The sequence below is a fragment of the Sinohyriopsis cumingii genome, chromosome 10, assembly GCF_028554795.1.
Source record: "Sinohyriopsis cumingii isolate HCF-2022 chromosome 10, ASM2855479v2, whole genome shotgun sequence".
NCBI lineage: Eukaryota > Metazoa > Mollusca > Bivalvia > Unionida > Unionidae > Sinohyriopsis > Sinohyriopsis cumingii.
The window spans coordinates 122565362-122590142 of record NC_142970.1 but is presented as its reverse complement, the minus strand read 5'-3'; the positions used below and the strand labels follow the sequence as shown (position 1 = coordinate 122590142).

The following is a 24781-nucleotide window of genomic DNA, read 5'->3' as shown; positions in this document are numbered from 1 at the left end:
CCTTGACGGTGTCTCTACACTTACGTTTGACATCGAGTTGGATTTTTCAGTTTTCATGCGGCATTGCCAGCAATATGAATACATTGTATTATGTGTAACAATTGTAATATTCAGTATCATCATGAAAAATGTCATTCAGTATAATTGATTTCTCCTCACAAGCAGTACATAACCTACCCAAGCAGATTTGTAAATTGGAAACAATTCCCTATTTTTTTTCCTGAACCAAGTACATGCTTTAAACACTGTTCCTGCAGATGTGGAAAAAAACTCAACTTTGATTGCATATGATTTTAAGATGGTTAACAACTTAATATGGCATAAGTTGTAAGTGATAGCATGCAAATCATTCCGGAATAAACCCGCGTACATCAAATGCTATTGGAAATAACTATTTGCTAATTGACCGAGTCTCATCTTCACTCGTATAGAGTTAATTGAAAGCTTAGAGCTCTGTGCATCTAATGATACAAGAGTAATTTAATTCAGAGTTTTAAATTTTTTCACAATTAGATTATTGAATAGATGGAGTTGTGTATTTACTGACACTTCAGGTGATGAATACACAGACGTGTACAGCGACTAACACCTAAAATCACTTAATAATAATAATAATAATAATAATAATAATAATAACAACAATAATAATAATAATAATAATAATAATAATAATAATAATAATACTAATAATAATAATAATGAGGACTTTTTATTGCGCCTAATCTTTAGAAGCTCTAAGCGTTTTACAACATACGACAACACCTATAAGATAAAAAAGCAACATATATAATGATATGATTACAAACACAATCAACATGAAATTACAAAACATTAAAAAAAACATGTTGAGAATATTTAAGGTAGTAAACATTATTAGGTTCTTAAGTTTGTTCTTGCAGTCGAAATAAGTGAGTTGTTTTGAGAGCATTCTTGAATGTCATCACTGTCTCTTTGTGTCTAAGTTCAGTAGGTAATTCATTCCACATTGCTGGGCCCTGGTATGCAAAAGACCGCTGTCCATATGACTTTGTCATTTAATGTGTACAGACCATTTGATTTTCAGTAAGTCAGATATTTAAGTCCTAAATGACAGTTGACTCGCACCTATATTGTGTGTACGTCATTTCCTATGACAGTGATGACGATGTGGTGTTTTGTTGCATTAACAAATAGGGTAGATAGGCCGCTACAAACTTGTCTTATCTTTCTTTGCTCCGAATGGATTTAAATGGGGAAAAAATAGAAAGATAGGAAACATCTTTTGTATCAGGAATTTAACTTCAATCCTAGTTGCTTCGCTTTTTTATTTTTATTTCCACTCCATAAATTTTGTTGAGATCGTTTCCAATTGTCATTTTTTTAATATGTAGAGTCAGCAGTTAGTAAGCCAGTTGGATAACACGAACAACACATACCTTTGTTGCAGAGGTTAGTTGAAGCTTTTTCTTCAGCAGGACTCATCCAGAATATTTGTCGCCACCACTAACCTCTCTACATGATATCTCCACGCCACACTAACCTACCCATCCACTGCATTTACACACATCGCTAACCTGTCGTGTATAGTATTTACACACATCGCTAACATGTCCTGTATAGTATTTATACACATCGCTAACCTGTCGTGTATATTATTTACACACAGCGCTAACTTGTCGTGTATAGTATTTCAACATACAACTATTTTCCCATCCATAACAACCATTAACCTAACCATCTACCATATTTGCACACACCACTAACTTCCCATCCACAGCATTTACACCCACTAATAACACACCAATAGGATATAAACGCACACTAACCTACCAAGTACAATATTTACACCCACCACTAACCTCTCCCTCTACAGTAATGAAACCCATTACTAATGCCCCTATATACAACATGTACACCCAGCACTAACTCCCCATTCACAGTATTTACACCCACCACTAACTCACCAAATATAAACACAAATATTTATTAATAATTCGTCCGAACATGAACTTAGACATACGAGAATGTAGAAGTCACAGCAGATCCAATCATTACAATCAATAACTTCTCAAAGATTACAAGACAGCTTTTCAATTATTACGAGAAAGCTTCTCTAGGATTACAAGAGAATTCAATTTTAGGCACATACGGCTTAATTGATATGGTATAGAACTGAAACTCAGAGATTTGGAAAATGATTCTTTTGAAATATGCTGCAATAGTTAAATGTATTTATTTAATGGAAAACGGACTAAAAGAAGAGAGTGAATTGTCCGAGGAGAAATCCAAGCAAAAGGTATAACTGAAATTTATTACAGATAGAAAATGAGCATTTAGTTTATAAACCATATTCACCGTAATGGTTATAATTTTCTGGACTTTGGATCTCTCTGTGTGTGTGTGTGTATGTGTGTGTGCGAGAAATTACAAAAGCAAGTGTATGATACAATACTAGAGATAGAGATAGAAAATTAGCATTTAGTTTATAAAACATATTCACCGTAATGGTTAAAATGTTCTGGACTTTGGATATATGTGTGTGTGTGTGTGTGTGTGTGTGTGTGCGTGTGTGTGTGCGTGCGAGAAATTACAAAAGAAAGTGTATGATACACATAACAAGGCTGTGTACGTCTCTTTTCCAGAGACTTCATTTTGATTCTGGGTTGTTATCATTGGATTGATTTAATTATATAAGATATTAATGTTGTCTTCGTTCTATCTCTCTATCTCTCTCTCTCTCTCTCTCTCTCTCTGAAATTACAAAAACAAGTGCGTGATATCTACGTTTAACACGCCTGTGTAACTTCTCTCTCTCCCTCTCTCTCTCTCTCTCTCTCTCTCTCTCTCTCTCTCTCTCTCTCTCTTTCTCTCTCTCTCACACACACACACTCTCTCTCTCTCTCTGGTAGAAACTACAAAACACACAACACGCCCTTGAATGGGTATAATATCACATTCTTCATGTTGCTACTCAGTAGTAGTTGCTGTATTGGATTAATGATCTAGGAGATTACAATAACTGTGTTCTTCTCTTTCCCTCTTTGAATCTACATCAACAAGTACATGATGCCTACACTGAACATGTTTGTGTAATCTCTCTCTCTCACTCATACATTTAAAAAAACTTAACACTCCAGTGAAAGTCTTTCTATCTCTCTCTCGTAGATTTAAAAACACTTAACACTCCAGTGAATATCTCTCTCTCTGTCTCTGTCTCTGTCTCTCTCTGTTTGTCTGTCTGTCTCTCTATCTCTCTGAGAAATTACAAAAGCATGTGCGTGATGCCTGCACATGTTTGTAAACTTGCTAACTTTACAGTCATGAATTTGATTTCAGTACTTTTTTATTTACTTAATTATATAGGAGATTAATACAATTATTACATTAATAATGTTAGATCAACGGCCTTTCCCATCTTTTGATATTCATCATCAGTTTATTTAGATAACTAATTTTACTTCCGTCCTTTTGGCCATTACATTATACGTACAAATAAACTGATGTCTCTACTGTAGTATATAAATTGAATAATAGCTACGCACGTGACATGCATCAAACTTGACCTTTGCTCCCTGCCTTTTGCAACCCTCTCGTTACGCCAGCATTGTTGCATTAGATTGATAATTCAGCTCAGGTGGAGTCAATAACACTGAACTACAGTGACAGCATCAACCTAAAAAATTGGTTAATGTTGGGTCTGTGACACTAGAACCCGGTAAGTGATAAAAAAGTTATTTATACAAATCAATTTTCCCTTAAATATTCAGTGAATACATTCAGGGTTTTCTTTTTCTTCTTGCTTTCATTTAATGGTGCTCAAGTCCGTAGAGAAAGAGTACATACTATCATGAAAATTTCAATCTGAATTAAGTAGCTCTATCTCTTTAAGTTCTCACAAAGTTAATGGGAAACACATCCAAATTGCCAGGGCAAAATAAGAAATTTCTAGTAATATAACAAAATATAATCTAATTTATGTGGCATCATTGCTTTAAATTTATGTGGTACCATTGCTTTAAATTAATGCGGTTCATTGCTTTAAATTTATGTCGTTTCATTGCTTTAAATTTATGTGGTATCATAGCTTTAAATGTATGTAGTATCATTGCTTTAAATTTATGTGGTATCATTGCTTTAAATTTATCTGGTATCATTGCTTTAAATTTATGTGGTATCATTGCTTTAAATTTATGTGGTATCATGCTTTAAATTTATATGGTTTCATTGCTTTTAATTTATGTGGTATCATTGTTTTTAATTTATGTGGTATCATTGCTTTAACTTTATGTGGCATCATTGCTTTAAATTCAAGGAATATGATTGGTGAACCCTGATCCGTTATATGAGGCGCCATTTTACCCTTCATTGTATCTTGTCCTCTCTTTAATGGTGTCATAATTATCTTGTGACATCTAATTATTTTATTATATCAATTAATCGAGTTTAACATGCACTGTTTTACGATACCAACAATTAACTTGCTTATATAGTCTAAGTTTTAATATCATATATCGAAAATATTTTATGATAACATAGCTCGAATATTCGATCTTAAATTATTGTCATCATGCCATAAAAAAAAATATATGATGTTATAGTTTAAATGTTATGGCTTTATAAATTCATCGGCTTTATTTTATATCGAATATTTATTTATTATATGGACAGCTGCAACTTAGATAACTCCCGCTTATCTGGTAGTAATATAAACATTGATTCAACCTCTAGTGTAATGTATTGAACCAGAGCTGACATTTTTTTGATGACCAAACTATTTTCCCTTTTGATTTGTATGCACATATTATGCACATGCCATTATTTTGACGAGTAAGAACAAATATGAATCGCCGAACCACACCACAACGTCAACCGTATGTTGCATTTGCCAATATAGAGTGGTCACACATAATCTTGAGTCGCGTAGTCCAAGTTTCATAGTTACTAATTGCATCTAAATTCAGCCCATACGATCTTTTTCTGACCAAATCACATGCATATTGATTATTTTCAGAAAAAAATATGAAAGATAGTAATTACATTTAACACTAAATATGTCCTTTTTGAAACTTGATTTGTAGAACGTTCGGTTTTTTAAACAGAACTACTACAGATTTTTCTATAGGATACATTCCCATCATGCAATTACTTTGTGCTGAGAGCCAAAGGTAAAGTACCATGACTATTTGGGGGCAGATGTGAAAGGACAAAAGAGGTTCTTTTCGCCGCCCCATTATCCATTTCCTTTATTTGTCGCCACATCACCCATTTCCTTTATACGTAGCCCCATCACCCATTTATTTTATTTGTAGCCCCATTATCCATTTCCTTTACATGTAGCTCCATCATCAATTTATTTTATTTGTAGCTCCATTATCCATTTCCTCTATTTGTAGCCCCTTCACCCATTTCCGTCACATGTAGCTCCATCACCCATTTCCTTTACATGTAGCCCCATCATCCATTACCTTTATATGTAGCCCCGTCACCCATTTCATTTACATGTAGCCCCATCACTCATTTATTTTATTTGTAGCCCCAAAGGCTACTTTAATTTGATTAATAAACCTAATTCAATTTGTTTCACTGGGCTACTTTGATTTGATTAGCCAATCTAAATTTATTGTTTAACAAAGCTAATCTAATTTTATTTAGCAATGCTAGTTTAACTTGCTTAACTACTTTAATTTGTTTAACTGGACTATTTTAACTTGGATAACTATGCTATTTTAATTTGAATAACTATGCTATTTTAATTTGTTTAACTGGACTATTTTAATTTGTTTAACTGGACAATTTTATTTTGAATAGCTATGCTATTTTAATTGAATAACTATGGTATTTTAATTTGAATAGCTATGTTATTTTAATTTGTTTAACTGGACTATTTTAATTTGAATAACTATGCTATTTTAATTAGTTTAATTGGACTATTTTAATTTGTTTAACTGGATTATTTTATTTTGAATAACTAGGCTATTTGAATCGCTTAACAAGACTAATATAATATATTGAAGAATGCTACTTTAATTTGTTTGATCAAGAACATTTAATTTGTTTAACAAAGTTAATATCATTTGCTCCATAAAGGAAATTTAACTTGTTTTCACTAATCTACTTTAATTTGTTTAACACCCTATTTTAGTTTGTTTAACAAGGCTGCTCTCATTTGATAGGCTACATTATTTATTTTTAATAACAAAGCTACTTTGTCTTGTTTGACAAGGCTACTTAAACTTATTAAGCAATGCTGCCTTAATTTACTAGACTCAGTTAATTTCGTTAACAAGGCTACTTTGATTTGTTTAACAGGGCTATATTAATTTGTTTAACAGGGCTTCATTAACTTGTTCATAATGATACTTTAACTTGTGTAAGAATGCAAATTTAATTCGATTAACAAGGCTACTTGAATTTGTTAAACTAAGCTACTTTACCTTTTTAGCAATGCTATTTAAATTTTTTAACAAAGTTACTTTAATTTGTTTATCAAGGCTATATTAACTTATTAGTCTACTTTAATTTTTCAACAAAGGTAATTTAATTTGTTTAACAATGCTACTTCAATTTGTTTCACTATGCTAATTTAACTTACAAGGCTACTACAATCTATTTAATAAAGCTACTTTAATTTGTTTACAATGATACATTAACTTGTTTAAATGGGTTACTTTAATCTGCTTAAGTGTGTTATTTTAGTTTGGTTAACAAGGCCGCTTTAGGTTTTTGCAAGGCTACATTCATATGTTTACCAATTTGTTTAACAATGCTATTTTAACTTTTTTTTTGATAAATCTACTTGAATTTGTTTACTAAGCTACTTAAATTTGTTTAACAATCCTATTATGATTTGTTTGAAATCCTATTTTAGTTTGTTTGACAATCGTATTATAATTTGTTTGACAAACCTATGATAATTTGTGTGACAACCCTATTATAAATTGTTTGACAATCCTACTATAATTTGTTTGACAATCCTTTTATAATTTGTTTAACAATCCTATTATAATTTGTTAGCCAATCCTATTATAATTTGTTTGACAATCCTATTATAATTTGCAATAACAAATAATACCTTAATTTGGTAAGGAATGATTATTTTGGCTAGCAATAACAACAACTATTTTCATTTGGTAAGCAAGGATTATTTTGGCTAGCAATGACAACAACTACCTTAATTTGGCAAGCAAGGATTATTTTGGCTAGCAATAACAAAAACTTCCTTAATTTGGTAAGCAAGGATTATTTTGGCTAGCAATAACAAAAAACTACCTTAATTTGGCAAACAAGGATTATTTTGGCCAGCAATAACAAAAACTACCATAATTTGGTAAGCAAGGATTATTTTGGCTAGAAATAACAATAATTACCTTAATTTGCTAAGCAAGGATTGTTTTAGCTAGCAATAACACAAACTACCCACATTTGCTAAGCAATGATTATTTTGGCTAGCAAAGCTGCTTTAACTTGTGTAACAACACTACTCGAATTTGATTAATTAATTAAGAAAGCGAAACTAACTATTTCAACTACACAAATTTAATTTGTTTAAACTGATAATTAAATTAGGATCATAACGCTATTCATAGTGTAACAATGCTACTTTAATTAGTTTAACGGCTGAATTATTGTGTATTGAAAGGTTATTTTAACTTGTGTATCGTCGCTACCTTAATCAGATAAAGAGACTATTTTAGTTTGTTTTGCACAACTATTTGACTTTGCTCAATTAGGTTACTGTAATTTGTTTAACAAAGACACGTAGGTTTGTTTCACTTAGCCACGTTAATTTGTTTAGCAAGGTTGATATAATTGTTTAAAAAGTCGACTTTAATTTGTTTAACTATGCTCTGTCAATTTAATTTGTTCAACAAAGCTTATTTAGTTTGCTTAACAATGCTACTTTAACTTGTTTAACAAGCTTACTTAATTTGTTTGACATGTTTTTTAAAACTTGTTAAATAAAGCAAATTTAATTCATTTCACTATGCTACTTTAATTTGTTTAACAACCTATCTTAATTTAATTTAATAACTCTGCCTTAACTTTCTTTAATTTATTGTAATTGTTTACAAAAATCTACTATTTTTTATAGAAAGCTACTTTAATTTATTTCACTAGACTACGTTACCTTACTATGATACTTGAATCTAGTTAACAACGCCACTTTCATTTTCAGCAAGGCTACTTTAATTTGTATAACAATACTACTCTAATTTACCAGGCTACATTAATTTCCTTAGCAAGGCTACTTTAATCTGGTTAACAAAAGTTACTTTAATTTGTTTAACAAGGCTTCCTTAAATTATCTAGCAATGCAACTCTGACTTCTGTAACATTGCTTCCTTGATTTAATTAGCAGGGCTACTAGAATGTGTTTAACAGGGCTACTTGAACTTGCTTAGCAAAGCTACTTGTTTTTTTTAAGCAGGGTACTTTACTTTCTTTAGCAAGGGTACATTATATTTGTTGAACGAGGCTTTTGCATTTTAAGTAGGGTTATTTTAATTTGCTTCACAAACCTAATTTAATTTGCTTTTCTACACTATTTGGATTTTTAACAAAGGTATCTTAATTTGTTTCACACAGCTACTTTAGTTTTCTAACTGGTCTAATTTAATTTGTTTAACTGGGCTATTTGAACATTTTAACGTTTTTTTTAAAAAAAAATAACAATGCTACTTTAATTTGTTTAATAAGGCTACTTTAATTTGTTTAACTAGGCTAGTTTGGAATTTTTAACTAGGTTCTTTAAATTTGTTTAACAAGGCTACTTCAAGTTTTGTTTAAGAAAGCTATTTTAATTTTTTCACTAACCTACTCAAATTTGTTTAACTAGGATTTGTTTAAGTAGGCTATTTTAATTTGTTTAACCGCGATACTTTAACTTGTTTCACAATACTTAATTTGTATGGTTAGCAATGCTGTTTTAACTTTTTTAACAATGTTATTTTAATTTGTTCAACAAGGCTAGTTTGTTTATCAAAGCTACTTTAATTTGTTTAAGTCGGTTACTTTCATTTGTTTAACAAACATTTTTTTAAAATTAAATTATTTAACAAGGCGACCTTAATCTACTATGCCACTTTAATTTGTTTCACTAGGTTACATTAATTTGTTTACCATGGCTAATTTAACTGCAAAGCAAAGCTACATAAATTTGTTCACCAATGCTACTTCAATTTATTTAACTAGGCCACCTTAACTTGTTTAACAAAGGTATTTGAGTTTATTAAATTTGCTTAATATGCTATTTTCACTTTTTTACATAACTGCTTTAATTAGTTAACTAGGCTATTTGGATTTTTAAGAAGGTTACTTTAATTTGTTTAACTAGATTATTCGGATATTTTAACAATGTTATTTTCTCTCTATAAATAAGGCTCTTTACTTATTTAGCAAGCCTACTTTAATGTGTTTGATAAGGTTACTTTAATTCTTTTAACAAGGCTATTTTGATTTTAACAAGGTGTTTTTAATTTTGTTTAACAACGTTACTTTAAATTGTATGAGCTATTATAACTTGTGTAACTATGCCATTTTAGTTTGATTAACTAGGATTTATTTAACAAACCTTCTTAAATTTGATAAACAATGCCACTTTAATGTATTATGCTACTTTAATTTGTTTGACAAAACTATTATAATGTGCTTAACTAGTATACATTAATTTGTTTAACTAGACTACTTCAATGTGTTAAACCAGGCTACTGTAATTTCTTTTACTAGATTCTTTAGATTTTTAATAATGTTATTTTAATTGGTTACTACCTTTATTTCATTAACAAAACTACTCTAAATTGTTTAATAAGGCCACTTTAATTTGTTTAAGTAAAATATTTATATTTTTACACAGTTGTTTTAGTTTGTTTAACAATGCTACGTTAATTTGTTAAAAAAGCCTACCTTAACTTGTTTTATAGGATTCTTAGTTCTTTAACTAGGTTTTTCGAACGTTTAAACTAGTTGTTTAATTTTATTAACATGGCCAATTTCATTTGATTAAGCTGCTTTCACTTGTTTCACTAGTCTATTCTAATTTGTTTAACAAAGCTAATTTCATTTGCTTAACAAAGATATTTCAATTTGTTTAATAACGTTTCTTTAATTTGCTTAATAAACTACTTAAATTTCTTTGACAAACCTACATTAATTTACTAAACAAATCTAATTTGCTTAACAAAGCTACTTCAATTTGCTTAAGAAAGCCACTTTAATTTGCTTAACAAAGGTACTTTAATTAGCCTAACAGCATTACTTATATTATCTTAATAAGCTTCTTTGATTTGTTTGACAAAGCTACTATAATTAGATCAACAGTTCTACTTTAATCTGCCTAACAAAGTAACTTAAATTTTCTTAATAAAACTACTTTAATTTGGTTAACAAAGCTATTATAGTTTGTTCAACATTTCTTCTTTAATTTTGTTAGCAAAGCTACTATAATTTGTTCAACAGTTCTACTTTAATTTGCTTCGCATAGTTACTTTAATTTGTTTAAAAGACTTAATTTAATTTGCTTAACAAAGCTACTTTAATTTTTTTTTTTAACAAAGCTACAATAATATGTTGAACAAAGCAACTTTAATTTTAACAAAGCTAAATGCATTTGTTTAACAACGCTACTTTAATTTACTTAATATAGCTACTAATATGTGCTCAGAAAGCTTAATTTGCTTAACAAATCTGATTTAATTTATTTAACATAGCTACTATAATTTGTTTAATAAGCTAATTTAATTTGTTTAACAAAGCTACTAAAATTTGTTTAATGAAGCTACTAAAATTTGCTTAGCAATGCTACTTTAATTTGTTCAATAAAGTTTCTAAAATGTGCTCAAGAAAGTTACTTTAATTTGCTCAACAGATTTTCAATTTGTTTAACAAGACTACTTTACTTTGTTTACTATTCGTATATATTGTCAATCTTCTTTTCTCTTCTTTAGCAAGGCGCCTTAAATTGTTTATCAAGCCTACTTTAATTTGTTTAATAAGGTTACTTTAATTCGTTTGCAAGGCTATTTTGAATTTCCAAAGGTGTTTTTCATTTTGTTTAACCAGGTTACTTTAAATTGTTTAAGTTATTATAACTTGTGTGAAAAGGTTATTTAAGTTTGTTTAATTACGATTTATTTAACTAGGTCTTTTAAGTTTGTTATAGAAGACCACTTTAATTTACCTGGCTACTTCAGTTAGTTTGACAAAGATAATATAATTTGCATAACAAGGCTACATCATTGTTTTAACTACACACTATTAATTTGTTTAAATAAACAACTGTAATCTATTTTACTAGATTATTTAGCTTTTATCAATGTTATTTTAATTTGTTTAAGAAGGCTACTTTAACTTGTTTAACAAGCCTACCATGAATTGTTTAATAAGGTTACTTTAGTTAGTTTAACTAGAATATTTGGATTTTTAACACAGATGATTTAATTTTTTAACAATGCTGCATTAATTTGTTTAGCAAACCTACCATAATTTTTGTATAAGGATACTTATTTTATTTAACTTGGCTATTAGAACGTTTTAGCTAGTTATTTACTTTGATTAACCAGGCCAATTTAATTTGATTAACCAGGCCAATTTCATTTGATTAACCAGGCCAATTTCATTTGATTATCCAGGCCAATTTCATTTGATTAACCAGGCCAATTTCATTTGATTAAGCTGCTTTAACTTGTATGACTAGACTACTTAATTTCCTTAACAAAGCTTGATTTCCTTAACAAAGCTTGATTTCCTTAACAAAGCTTAATTTGCTTAACAAAGCTTGATTTCCGTAACAAAGCTTGATTTTCTTAACAAAGCTTGATATTAACAAAGCTTGATTTCCTTAACAAATCTACTTTAATTTGCTTATTATAGCTACTTTAATCTGCTTTAAAAAGCTTCTTTAATTTTATTAACAAAGCTAGTTTAATTTGTATAAGAAAATCTGTTTTAATTTCTTTAAGAAAACCACTTTAATTTGCTTATAAATGCCACTATAATTTGTTTAATAAAGCTATTTCTTATTTGTTTCACAAAGCTAGATAATATTGTTTTAAAAAGCTACCTTGATTTTCTTAACAAAGTTGCTTTAATTTATCTAGCAACGCAACATTAATTTGCTTTACAAAGCTACTTTAATTTGTTTAAGAAAGTTACTTTAATTTGTTTATCAAATTTACTTTAATTTGTTTTAAAACGCTACTTTAATATGCTTAAAAGAGCCACTGTAATTTGCTTCACAAAGCTATTTTCATTTGTTTAATAAACCTACCCATATTTGTTTAACAAAGCTACTTTAATTTGCTTAACAAAGCCACTACAATTTGCATAACAAAGCTAATGTAATTTTTTTCACATTGCTACCTTAATTTGTTTTCCAAAACTAGTTTAATTTGTTTAACAAAATCTATTTTAATTTGTTTAATAAAGCTACCTTTATTTGATTACCAAATCCACTGTAATTTGCATATCAAAGCTAATGTAACAAAGCTTGACAGACAGACAGACAGACATATAGAAAGAGATGGCGTACTACGGGTAAATGGCGCCGGGGAGACGATGATGGCCCAAAGGGGTTTTGGCGCCCCAATGCCACTGGCGCCCGGGGCAATTGCCTCCAACAAGAGAGAGAGAGAGAGAGAGAGAGAGAGAGAGAGAGAGAGAGAGAGAGAGAGAGAGAGACTGGGCCGGAGAGGGAATACACTTAGGTTGCTATATTTAATGATACCTGAATCCCAGCACTGGAATTTCCTTTCATTATTTAAACTTATTTATTTTTCTCATTTATTCTATCAGCCAGATTGTGCGTATAAGTAAACACAATGAACAAGGTGTGCATACCGCAACAAAGTCTTTTTAATGTTTCCCAAAAGTTATCACTGGGGTTTTATACAACACGCCTTAAACTTGTTTGGTAGGGTCGGCTATCAATCAATTACCCGCTTGCTAAGTAGATCAGAAATCCTCTGTAATGATTGGCTGGTTCTGTATACATATAACAGCAAGACTTGGCACAATTGAGACATGCGTATTTGGTTCTAGGAAAGAATATACTATTTAATTTAGGAGACTTACATTTCAAGGGATTTATACACAATGTGTATGTATAAATATGCTATATATGAATATAAAGCACCACCACAAAATTAGTACAATCCGTGGGTATAAATATACTATATGCGAATATAAAGCACCAGAAAATTATTAAAATCTGTAGGTATAAATATGCTATATACGAATATAAAGCCCAACAAAATTAGTACAATCTGTAGGTATAAATATGCTATATACGAATATGAAGCACCACAACATTACTACAATTTGTAGGTATAACTATACTATATACGATTATAAAGTACCACAACATTAGTACAATCTGTAGGTATAACTATGCTATATAAGATTATAAAGTACCACAACATTAGTACAATCCGTAGGTATAAATATACTATATACGATTATAAAGCACCACAAAATTGCATATGCATATCACCTGTGTTCACAACTGTGTGAACACCTATTGAGTAAGTACATGAGACGCTATTGGTAATTAGTCATTTTGAGTCAGTACATGAGACGCTATTAGAAATTAGTCCTTTTCAGTCTGTAAATGAGACGTTATTGAAAATTAGTCCTATTGAGTCAGTACATGAGACGCTATTGGAAGCTAGCCCTATTGAGTCAGTACATGAGACGCTATTGGAAATTAGTCTTATTGATTCTGTATATGAGACGTTATTGGAAATTAGTACTATTGAGTCTGTACATGAGACGCTATTGGAAATTAGTACTATTGAGTCTGTATATGAGACGCTATTGGAAATTAGTACTATTGAGTCTGTACATGAAATGCTATTTGAAAAAACTCCTTTTGGGTCAGTACATTTCATGCCATTAGAAATAACGTTGTACTAATTGGCCGAGTGGTACGTTTACCCTTATCTAGTTCATTGACAGCACAGACGGATGTGCAGTTACTGATACAACAGTAAATGAATTCAGAGTTTTACAGTTTTTTCACAGTTAGGTTACTGAATGTAAAGGGAGTTGTACAATTACTGTCACGTAAGACATTGAATGCAGACACGTCTATAAGGACTAACACCTGTATTATTTTTGTGACGTGTACAGCGACTAACACCCGTATTATTTTTGTGACGTGTACAGCGACTAACACCCGTATTATTTTTGTGATGTGTACAGCGACCAATACCCGTATTATTTTTTGACGTATACAGCGACTAACACCTGTATTATTTTTGTGACATGTACAACGACTAACACCCGTATTAGTTTTGTGATGTGTACAGCAACTAATACCCGTATTATTTTTGTGACATGTACAGCGACTAACACCTGTATGATTTGTGTGACATGTACAGCGACTGACACCCGTATTATTTTTGTGACGTGTACAGCGACTAACTCCCGTATTATTTTTGTGACATGTACAGCGACTAACACCCGTATAATTTTTGTGTAGCGTCAAACGCTTAATATGAAGGTGATTCTTAAAAAAATCACACCCATTCATACCTTGATTATTTAATATGTAGAGAATTTTATATTTTCAGTAAGTCAGATGGTGAGATGCTAAATGACAGTCAGCTTATGACTATCGTTTGCATGTCGGTCCTGTGACTGTGAGGATGGTGTGTGGTTCTGGTTACATTACGAACAATTAGGATAGATAGGTCAGTACAAACTTCTATATTTGTTTTTTTTTTTTTCTTTTTTTCTTTTTTTTGTGGGTCCGGACACATGTAAATGAGCTAAATAAACATAAACTAGAAAGAAAGAAAAGTTATTTGTATCCTTAATTTAACTTCGATCATAGTTAGGTCCCTTTCTTAAGTTTTATTTCTTCTCCCGAATTTTTTTTATCTTTTTCGAAATGTTATTTTAAAAGAAAAATGTATGGTCAGCAGTTAATAATATGTGGGGTAATTAGAAAGACATACGTTTTCTTGACCTTAGGTTAGCTGAAGTTTCCTTTTAGCTAGATTCATCGAGAGTATTTAATGGCACCATTAACCTCTCTCCACAATATATACATGCAACACTAACCTCTCTCCACAGTATTTACACCTACCACTAATCCCTCCACAATATCTGCACGCAACACTAACCTCCCATCCAGATTGTTTACACCCACCAATAACCTTCCCATAAACAATATTCACACCAACCGCTAACTTCACCATGTACAATTTGCACATACCAGTAACCTCCCAATCTTCAATATTTACACCCATGACAAACCTCACCATGCACAGATTTACACCCGCCACTAACTCCCTATTTACTGTATCTACTCCCACCAAATAGATACACAAGTACTAACAAGTGTTTCGTGCAATCGGGAACTTTAACATACGTCTATGTCCAAGTCCTTGGTACAATCAGGAACTTAAACATACGCCTATGTACAAGTCCTTGGTACAATCAGGAATTTAAACATACGTCTATATACAATTCCTTGGTACAATCAGGAACTTAAACATACGTCCATATACAAGTCCTTGGTACAATCAGGAACTTAAACATACGCCTATGTACAAGTCCTTGGTACAATCAGGAATTTAAACATACGTCTATGTACAAGTCCTTGGTACAATCAGGAACTTAAACATACGTCTATATACAATTCCTTGGTACAATCAGGAACTTAAACATACGTCCATATACAAGTCCTTGGTACAATCAGAAACTTAAACACACGTCTATGTACAAGTCATTGGCCCAATCAGAAACTTACATACATATATTTGTACAATTTCCTGGTCCAATCATTGCAATCATCAACTTTTCTAAGATGACATGACAGCATCTCTAACATTACAAGAAAATTAAATTGTATTCATATACGGATTAATTAATACGTTATAAATCTAAAAATGAGAAATAAGGAAACGGATTCTTTTAAAATACGGATAAATAGCTAAAAATGAAAATACTTAATGTAAAACCGAGAAACAGAAGTTAGTGACTTGGCCAAGGAGAAATACCACCAAAAAGTATCACTAATAATTTATTGTTTACAGATATTGTGTATTAAGATTATAAACCGTTTGCATCGTAAGGGTTATATCTTTCTGGACTTTGCACTACTGTCTTCATGTCTGTGTGCTTGTCTGTCTGCTTTTCTGAGAACTGATAAAAGCAATTGCCTGATACCAAAACAAAATACTTATATGTACTTGTCAACTTCCGAGTCCTCAATTTGATTCATTGTAGTTATTGTTGGACTTATTGATTATGTAGGAAATTAACATGACTATCTTCTCTCTCTCTCTCTCTCTCTCTCTCTCTCTCTCTCTCTCTCTCTCTCTCTCTCTCTCAGAAATAAAAAACACATAATACACCTGTGAATCTGACAATATCTTAGCCTTGATTTTGTTATGCAGTAGTTGTCGCTGCACTTGATTAATAATATGGAAGACTAAATGCCTGTGTTCTTCTCTGTCTCTATATGTCTGTCTGTCTGTCGGTCTCTCTCTCTCTCTCAGGGAAATTACAACAGCATGTGTGTGATGACTGCACTTAACACTCCTGTGTATTTGTCAATTTCGTAGTGTTCATTTTCATATTTATTATCAGTAGTTATTATTAACTAGTGAATTATATGGGAGATTAATAAAATTATTACATTAATTAGTGAATTATATGGGAGATTAATACAAGTATTACATTAATTAGTGAATTATATGGGAGATTAATAAAACTATTATATTAATTCGTGAATTTTATGGGAGATTAATAAAATTATTACATTAATTAGTGAATTATATGGGAAATTAATAAAATTATTACATTAATTAGTGAAGTATATGGGAAATTAATAAAATTATTACATCAATTAGTGAAGTATATGGGAGATTAATAAAATTATTACATTAATAATGTAAGATGCACACGTTTTGTCATCTTTGGACATTTCCTACTCAATTTCTTTAGGTAACAACTTTTACATACGAACTTTTGGACCTTTTATTTTACAAATAAGATGATATTTCTGCTATGATATATAAAATAAATAGTTAGGTGCAATGACACAATCAAGTCTTGAACCATTTTCCCTGTCTTTTGCAGTCCAGTCCTTACGTCAGCATTGTGCTAGACTGATAACTTACTTCACGTGGAGTCAGTAACAAGGAACTAGTGACAACATGGCATCGGGAGGACAGAAGGGAATTGGCCACAATCTGGTTAATGTCGGGACTCTGAAACTAAAACCAAGTAAGTGATAGATTCGTTATATACAGATATCCATTTGCTTTTAAATATTCGATCAATACATTTACGTTTTTCTTTTTCCTTCCTTCTTTCATTTCAGCAAACTCAACAGGACAGTTAATTGTGCCATTTATCTATAAAACCAAACCTCTGCTATATGAGGTGCCATTTGACCCTTCTCCCTCTTCAGCGGTATCATAATTATCTTTTGATCTCTAACTATTGTATTATATCAATCAATCGACTTTAAGATACTCTTTTACGATACCAAAAATCAACTTACGTCATATATTCAAATTTTCTATATCACAATTTGAAAATATTTTTTGAAAACGTAACTCGAATATATGATCTTAAATTAATTTAATGATGTTTTTAAAAGTATATATGTCATAGTTTAAATGTGTGATTTTATAAATTCATCAGCTTTATTTTCTATCCAATGTTTATTGTGATATGGACAGATGAAACTTAGATAACATCCAGTAATCTGGGAGTAAAATATAAATTGACCCAACCTCTAGTCTAGTCCATTTAACCAGAACTAATATTATAAGATGACCAAAATATTTTGCCTTTAGATTTGCATGTTTATATTATGTCCATGCTATTACTTTGACCTGGATAGAAGTAAAAAAAAATAGTAATCGCTCCATGCCTCACAGTCAACCATTTTCAACCTCTGTCACTACAGACTGGTCACACATAATCTTGAGCCAGACTGGTCACACATAATTTTGAGTCAGACTGGTCACACATAATCTTGAGTCACTCAATGCAATATTTACACTCAACACGGAATGTCGTTTCTGAAATCTTATATGCAGCAAAGTTCGGTTTAAGAATAGCCTACTATAGATTTTCTAAACGATCAATCCCATCATGCTATGACTTTGCTGGCCAAAATTTAGGTAACATGATTATATATTGTCAGAAATGAAAGACAAATGATGTTCTTTTGTGCCGCCCCATCACCCATTCTATTTATTTGTAGTCCCATCACCGTTTCCCTTTATTTGTAGCCCAATCATCCATTTCCTGTGCTTGTATCTTCGATGGAAATTATGTGTATATTGGTATCAATGTCACTAACGCAGTGATTTTTCATGAACACAATACGCAAGAAAAGGCTGAAATTTTAAGCAGAGTGTAACCAATCACTTTTTTCTTGGAAAGGATGTCTTTTTTCCTGAAGATTTATCTAGGTAATATTGTCAAAATATTAATATGATGTGATAACTTGTTCCCATGTGAAAAGTATTCATTTGGCAGAACACGTACAATTTGAATATAATTTTCATGGAAAAACTTGTTCGTGAAGATTGTTTGCCTTTCTGGAGAATGTTGAATTTTTAAAAATTGAGATTGAACTTTTTCTATGGAAAGCTAATGTTTTGCAACGACACAAACAGACACTTCTTCATCCTCCCAAAATGTTCATTTTGTGAGGAAAAAGTGCATTATTTTCACAAATAAAAAATAAGAAAGCTTGCGTCGATTTGTACACGTACATCTTTGGAGAAGAAATGTTACAATATCAATGTACGATTTGTAATGAATAGAAAAAGAATACTATTTTCCATAGAATATACCAAACACCGTTATCTCAATATGTGATGCCAAACTCAAACTTTATCATACACCCTGAAATGGATCGTTTTGGATTTACTTTGTTGGCTTATGCTGCATTACGGTAAGAAGTGGGTATAGTTGTGCCCGCGTTCAGGTAGTCTTTCGAAGAGTTTGAAATTAAGATAGCACACATTTTATTATTGCTTTAGGGCGAAACATAGCGATTCATGAAACACAATCAACCGAAATCAGTCCACATACTTATTTCTTTTCGTTTTGTTGTTACTTTTGTTGTAGCTGTTGAGGGGTAGGTGGCAGCTACATTGGGGAATTAGCTGGTAGAGCAAACAAACATCTACGTTACATATTTCTTTAATTCAAATTCAAAAGCTCTCCCTAACCAGGAATACGAATACAAAATTATACACGCTTACGTAAACTAGTACTTTTACGTTTTGTTAATGCCTGATGACCAGGCTATTTAATTGGTCGGGTTTGTAGGAATGGAGCCACTACATCTCCATGTTTATGTGCGATGGCCGTGCTACTTAATTATAATGTCTGATCGTGGCAAAGGAGGGAAGGCATGAGTCCAGGAGGAGCCCGACGTCACAGGTCCATGTTGTTAGAAACGCCAAAGCCTATTTCTTCAAATTAAGTCCAGTTGTACTAGTGGACATTGAATATACCAATGTTGTGTTGGCTACAGTAATTAACCTAATCTTAGTAGTTGTTAAATTTTGTTTATTTTTAACCTGTAGCAGTTTTGTTTGTTTTTGTTTGTGTACAGAGTGTACTTTTGTATATATATAAAATAAATAAAAATGAAAGAATATGATGCCAATCTGTTAGGTGTTTGTCACCCGGTACTTTTAGTTCTTGTATTGTAATTTAGGTTTTGAATTTTGATGGCGGTGTTCAAAAGTGATATATCTAAAGAGCTCTTCAATAGACAAAATGAGAGCTCCTTTTGAGGCAACTTATAGATGTCTCTGTCTTCTTTCCATCGTTGTTGTGGGTTGCTGCTCTTTCTTGCTGGAGTCCTCTTCTACTGTTCCTGTTGCCAACTGCCACACAACCACCATCTTTATTAACATTGTGCCTCAAGCCCTATGTTATTACATATATATAATAGTTAAAAGATTTATTTCCAAGAATAAAGATGTCAGCACTTGGTCTGAAGGAAGTGCTGTGTTCCCTGTGAAATGCGTTGTTAATTAAAAGTTTTTGTTGTGACTTTATTTGTGTTCCGCCTTGTGACTGGACTTATGTCACCTTATATATCTAAATTTAGGGAGTTAATATGTGTTCTGTTCTTGTTGTCAAACCTTAGATGTTATGGTTAGTATATACAGACATGCATTTTGAGAAAGTTTGGAGGGTAGAGAAGGGAGAAAAAATAACGTTGCGTGTTTAGGACTTGTTCTCCATTTTTATTCTTATTAATTATTTATTTATTTTTTAATTGTCTCTTTATTTTGAATTTTTGCTAGTTTCTTGTATCTAGATTTATAGGTGCAGGTACATTTGCTGAACGCTCAGGTCCAGGTGGACTTATCAAAGATGCCTGTCTCCCCTTTTTTAAAATTTATTCCCTTTTTATTTGTATGATGATTATTTTATTTTATTTTAAAGTTAAGAAACCTATTGGTTGTAATTTACACCCATTATCAGTCTTTTGTCTGTCCTTTATAAGGGGAGTTACCTCCCTTGTTTTTGTTGTTTTTCTTGTTTTAGGTTAGATACAGGCTCCTTTGCTGAATACTCAGGTCCGGGTGGACTTATCAAAGTAGCCTGTCCTCGTTGTTTAATATCTATTCTGATGTTTGCTTGTACCTTCCTGTTTATTGTTTACGGGGTATTTATCGAGTATGCAGGCAACTTTGCTGAATAATCAGGTCCTGTGGACTTCTCAAAGGTGCCTGTTCTCTTTATTTGGTGCCTGTTTAGTAACCTATGCTTTGTTTGAGTTTGTCCTGTTTTAGACCTTGAGTTCGCATTTCAGCCAGCAAGTATTGCTTTCAACTCCTTGGGTCATAGCTTGTCATACTTGTTTATTTGTTTTAAGTATGATATTATGTTTTTGTATGTTAGTTCTTTATTGCAGTTTGTTTTAAGATTTATTAAGTCTGGATAGTTGTAGGGGGACCTGATTTTCTTTTGTTGTTTTTGAAATTCCATTCTGTGCGAATGGTAATGGGTGCATTGGTTAAATACATGTTCCAGGGTCTCTATACTGGTGCAGTGGGGACATTGGGTATGGTTGTCAAGTTCTTTGTTAAGATGTCTTCCAAAGCTTCCCTTAAGCAGGGCTTTGGCAGTTCTTATTCTATTTATAAGTCTGATATCTCAGCTTTGTAGCGTCTTAGGTACCGTAATATGAATATACACCTTTTTCGACATTGGTATAGGTGTCTGCCCTTGATGTTGTTTTATCATGTTTGTTGCCATTTGTTGTTGACTTTGTTTTGGTTACTTGGCTGTAAATTTCTGTTACGCTATATTGCATGACCAAAGTAGTGATTAGTGTTTTTTGTGAGGCTGAATTTTGCACTTAGGTCTGCTTTATCATTTCCTGGTAGGTTAATGTGTGAGGGTACCCACAGGAATGTTAGTTCTTGTTGTTTAGCTTCTATTTCCCATATTGTTTGTAGCGCTGTTTCCATTAGGTTTGCTCTACTTTTGGATAGACCAGATTCCAGTGATTTAAGTACACTGAGGGAGTCGGTGATGATTACAGTTGTTTTATTGTTGAATTTCCGATCCATTTTAGTGCCTCGTTTATAGCCCAGAATTCGGCTGTATAGATTGAACAGTCGTTTGGGAGTCTTTCAACTATTTCGATGTTATGTTCTGGGACATGGGTCGGGTATTCTTCCATTATGATTTGTTGTACTTCCGCTAGGAGTCATATTGGGTTTTCACTTTGGAACCAAGTTTTTGTGCAGTTAGGTTGATGTATGGAGTCCTGTTTTTCCATAGTGTCGTGTCAATTAGTTGGTGTTGCTCAGATTGTATTCCCCATTGTCCTAATTTGGTACAGAGAGTATGTACCTTACTGACTGCAGGTGGATTTGTGCCAAGTTTTGGCCTAAATGGTATTCGGCATTTGTTGATTGTAGTTTTGGTGGGGTTGTTATCCATGTGTATGGAATTCCTAGTAGCATATCTAAGGGTCTGCTCTCTCTTTTTAGGCATGGGGTAAATCCCCTGTTAAGATTTGTAGTTCTTCTAAGGCAGTGTTTGGAAGTGTTCCTGTGCAGAGCCTTAGTGCTTTGTACTGTATGTTGTTTAATTTTGAAGTAATTTTGTGTTTGCCGATGCATATACCTGGCAGCCATAATCTAGTTTAGATCTAATTAGTGACCTATATAACATTAACATGGCTTTCTAGTCTGCTCCCCATGTTGTTCCCTTTATGTTTTTAAGTAGGTTTAGGTCTTTATTGCATCTCTGAATGACGTTGGTAATATGGGACTGTCAGGTTAATTGTTCATCCAGCAACATTCCTAGGAAGTACGTATTTTTAACAAAGTTTATTGGCGTTTTTTTGTAGATATAGTTTAGGGTATGTTATTGTACTCGTATTTGATGGAGAAAAAAGCATTCCTACAGTTTTGGTTTTAGATATCTTGAAACCCAGTTGTCAGCCTATGTTCCTATCTTATCTAGGTTGAGTTGGATTTGTTTGATGATTTCCTGACTGTTTGAGTTACCCGCTTTCCAGATACCACTATAATCAGCAAATTGTGATAGTTCTACTTGGTTGGTGTTAACATATTTGCTGAGTTCGTTGACCATGATGTTGAATAGAGTAGGACTAATCACACTTCCTTGTGGTGTTCCTTTATCCAGTGTGTGTGTTTCTGAGTGTGCATCCCTTATTCTGGTTTTGATTTGTCTTTCCTTTAGAAAATTGGAGATCCAGCAGTTAATGCGACCTGTAATACCATACTGATTGAGTTTGGATATGAGTTCTTTGGTCCACACCATGTCGAAACCTTTTTCTAGGTCTAAGAAGATCGCAATAAGGTGCCGGTCTTTCTTCCTGTTTGCATTGTAGGCGAGTTTGATGTTGGCTTCTAGTCGGATGAGTTGGTCTAAAGTAGATCGTCTAGGCCTAAATCCGCTTTGATTATCTGATAATAATTTGTTTTGTTCTAGATGGTGCTTTAAACGGTTATTTATCATAGTCTCCATGAGTTTACACAGGGTGTTGGTCAGGGAGATTGGGCGGTAGGAATTAATATTTGCAGGGTCTTTCCCCGGTTTGGGTATGGCAATGACGATTGCTTGTTTCCAGGTCGTTGTCATGTTCCCTGTTTGCCATATTTGATTAATTAGTTGCAGAATTATATTTTCCATCCTTGGTGATATTTTTTTGTAAAATTCGTAGCCTAACTGGTCTTCACCTGGCGATGTGGACTTTTTATTGCGTAACGTCATTCTCCATTCGTTTAGATTAAATAACTCATTTAGTGGTGTATTGTCATTGTTTGTTTGGTCACTAAATAGGTACGGGAATTCCGTTTCAAGAATGGTAGTTTGTTTCATGAATTCCTTGGTGTGATTGCTGTTGCTGCTTGAGTTCGCAAAATGTTGGGCCAGCTGTTTGGCTTTTTCTTCGTTAGTTTCCGCTCCAGGAATTTTTGGTGTTGTTGAAGGTGTGTTTCCTTTCATGGCTCTAATCTTTCCCCACACTTGTTTTGAGTTGCTATGATGGTTAAGTGTGGAGCAATATTTTCGCCATGAGATGGTTTTGGAGTCCTTAATTGTAGTCCGAGTTATCGCTTCTTTCGTTTGTATTCGAGGAAGTCTGCTGTTATTTTAGTATGCTTGAACCGATTAGGGCTTTCTTTTCGGCCTGAATTGCTAATCGGAATTCCTCTGTCCACCATGGTATAGGTGTATGTTTTATTTTGTCCTGTGTTTTTGATATGCTGGTTGTGGCCGCGTTATTGATGGCTTGAGTTATGGCTTCATAAAATTGGTTGTTGTCGTGGTTATGTAGTTCCCCGAATGTACTTTTTTCTAATGATTTGTAAAATGTATTCCAATCAGCTTTTTTGTTTTCCATTTTGGCATGGTTTTAGTTTGCTGCTTAATTTTTTTGTGTGTATATTGTTGTGCATATTGGGAAGTGGTCGCTGCCCAGGGTGCTTTGATGTAGTACTTCCCATTCTCTGATTAGCGCTATGTTGGGCGTGGCAATAGTTATGTCTATAGGGGTTAACTTTCCTGTTCCTGGGTCTAATCTGGTGGGTGTTCCGGTGATTAGAATTACGAATTGGTGTTCCATAGTGTACTTTTCAAGGTTTTTCCCCCTGTTGTCAGTATGGTCGCCTCCCCTCTCCGCATTGTGTGCGTTAAAATCTCCGCAGATAACTGTGTTGGCCCCTTTCTTTCAATATCTCTTTATAGTTTTGTATGGGATTTAGGGTAGAGCTACCTGGATCATAGATGTTATATATATTTATTGTTTTATTTTTTAAGTTTAATATTTATGGCTAGATACTCTATGAGACTCCCGTTTAGGTCTATGGTGGGATTAGCTTCATAGGTTTCTGTAATGGAGTTTTGTATATAAATGGCTAATCTTCCCCCTCTTGTGTTATTGATTCTATTTTTTGTGTATGTAGTATTGTACTCGCTGATTTTGGGTACTTTATTGTTTGCATTAGTTAGATAGCTTTCCTGCAGATGTTATATGCCTATATATATGATATATTAAAAGCTCTGAATAGAAAACTTAAAAATCATATCCATAATTGATATATATATTTGTATTGTAGTAAAAGTAGTGAATGGGGTGAGATTAGCGACAATGGGAATTAGCATTAAAAACACCCCCTGGGTAAGATTAGCGACAATGGAAATTTAACATTAACCACCCTGGGTAAGATTAGCGACAATGGAAATTTAACATGGGCAAAAAACCCTGGGTAAGATTAGCTACAATGGAATTTAACATTGGAGAAAGGAAAAAAGGAAATATCCATTT

The 24781-nt window shown here is 32.4% G+C and overlaps 1 protein-coding gene across 1 annotated transcript in view; it reads left to right on the top strand.

Annotated features, from left to right (window-relative positions):
* Positions 1 to 3570: 3570 nt before the first annotated feature.
* The window catches only part of LOC149791132 (uncharacterized), an 85172-nt gene continuing 63961 nt past the window's right edge, over positions 3571 to 24781 (top strand). The window contains exons 1-3 of the mRNA XM_089971477.1: positions 3571 to 3694; positions 14547 to 14666; positions 17065 to 17211. Coding sequence (XP_089827603.1) covers positions 17142 to 17211 — 70 coding nt within the window. The 5' untranslated portion in view covers positions 3571 to 3694; positions 14547 to 14666; positions 17065 to 17141. The remainder of the gene's footprint in view (positions 3695 to 14546; positions 14667 to 17064; positions 17212 to 24781) is intronic.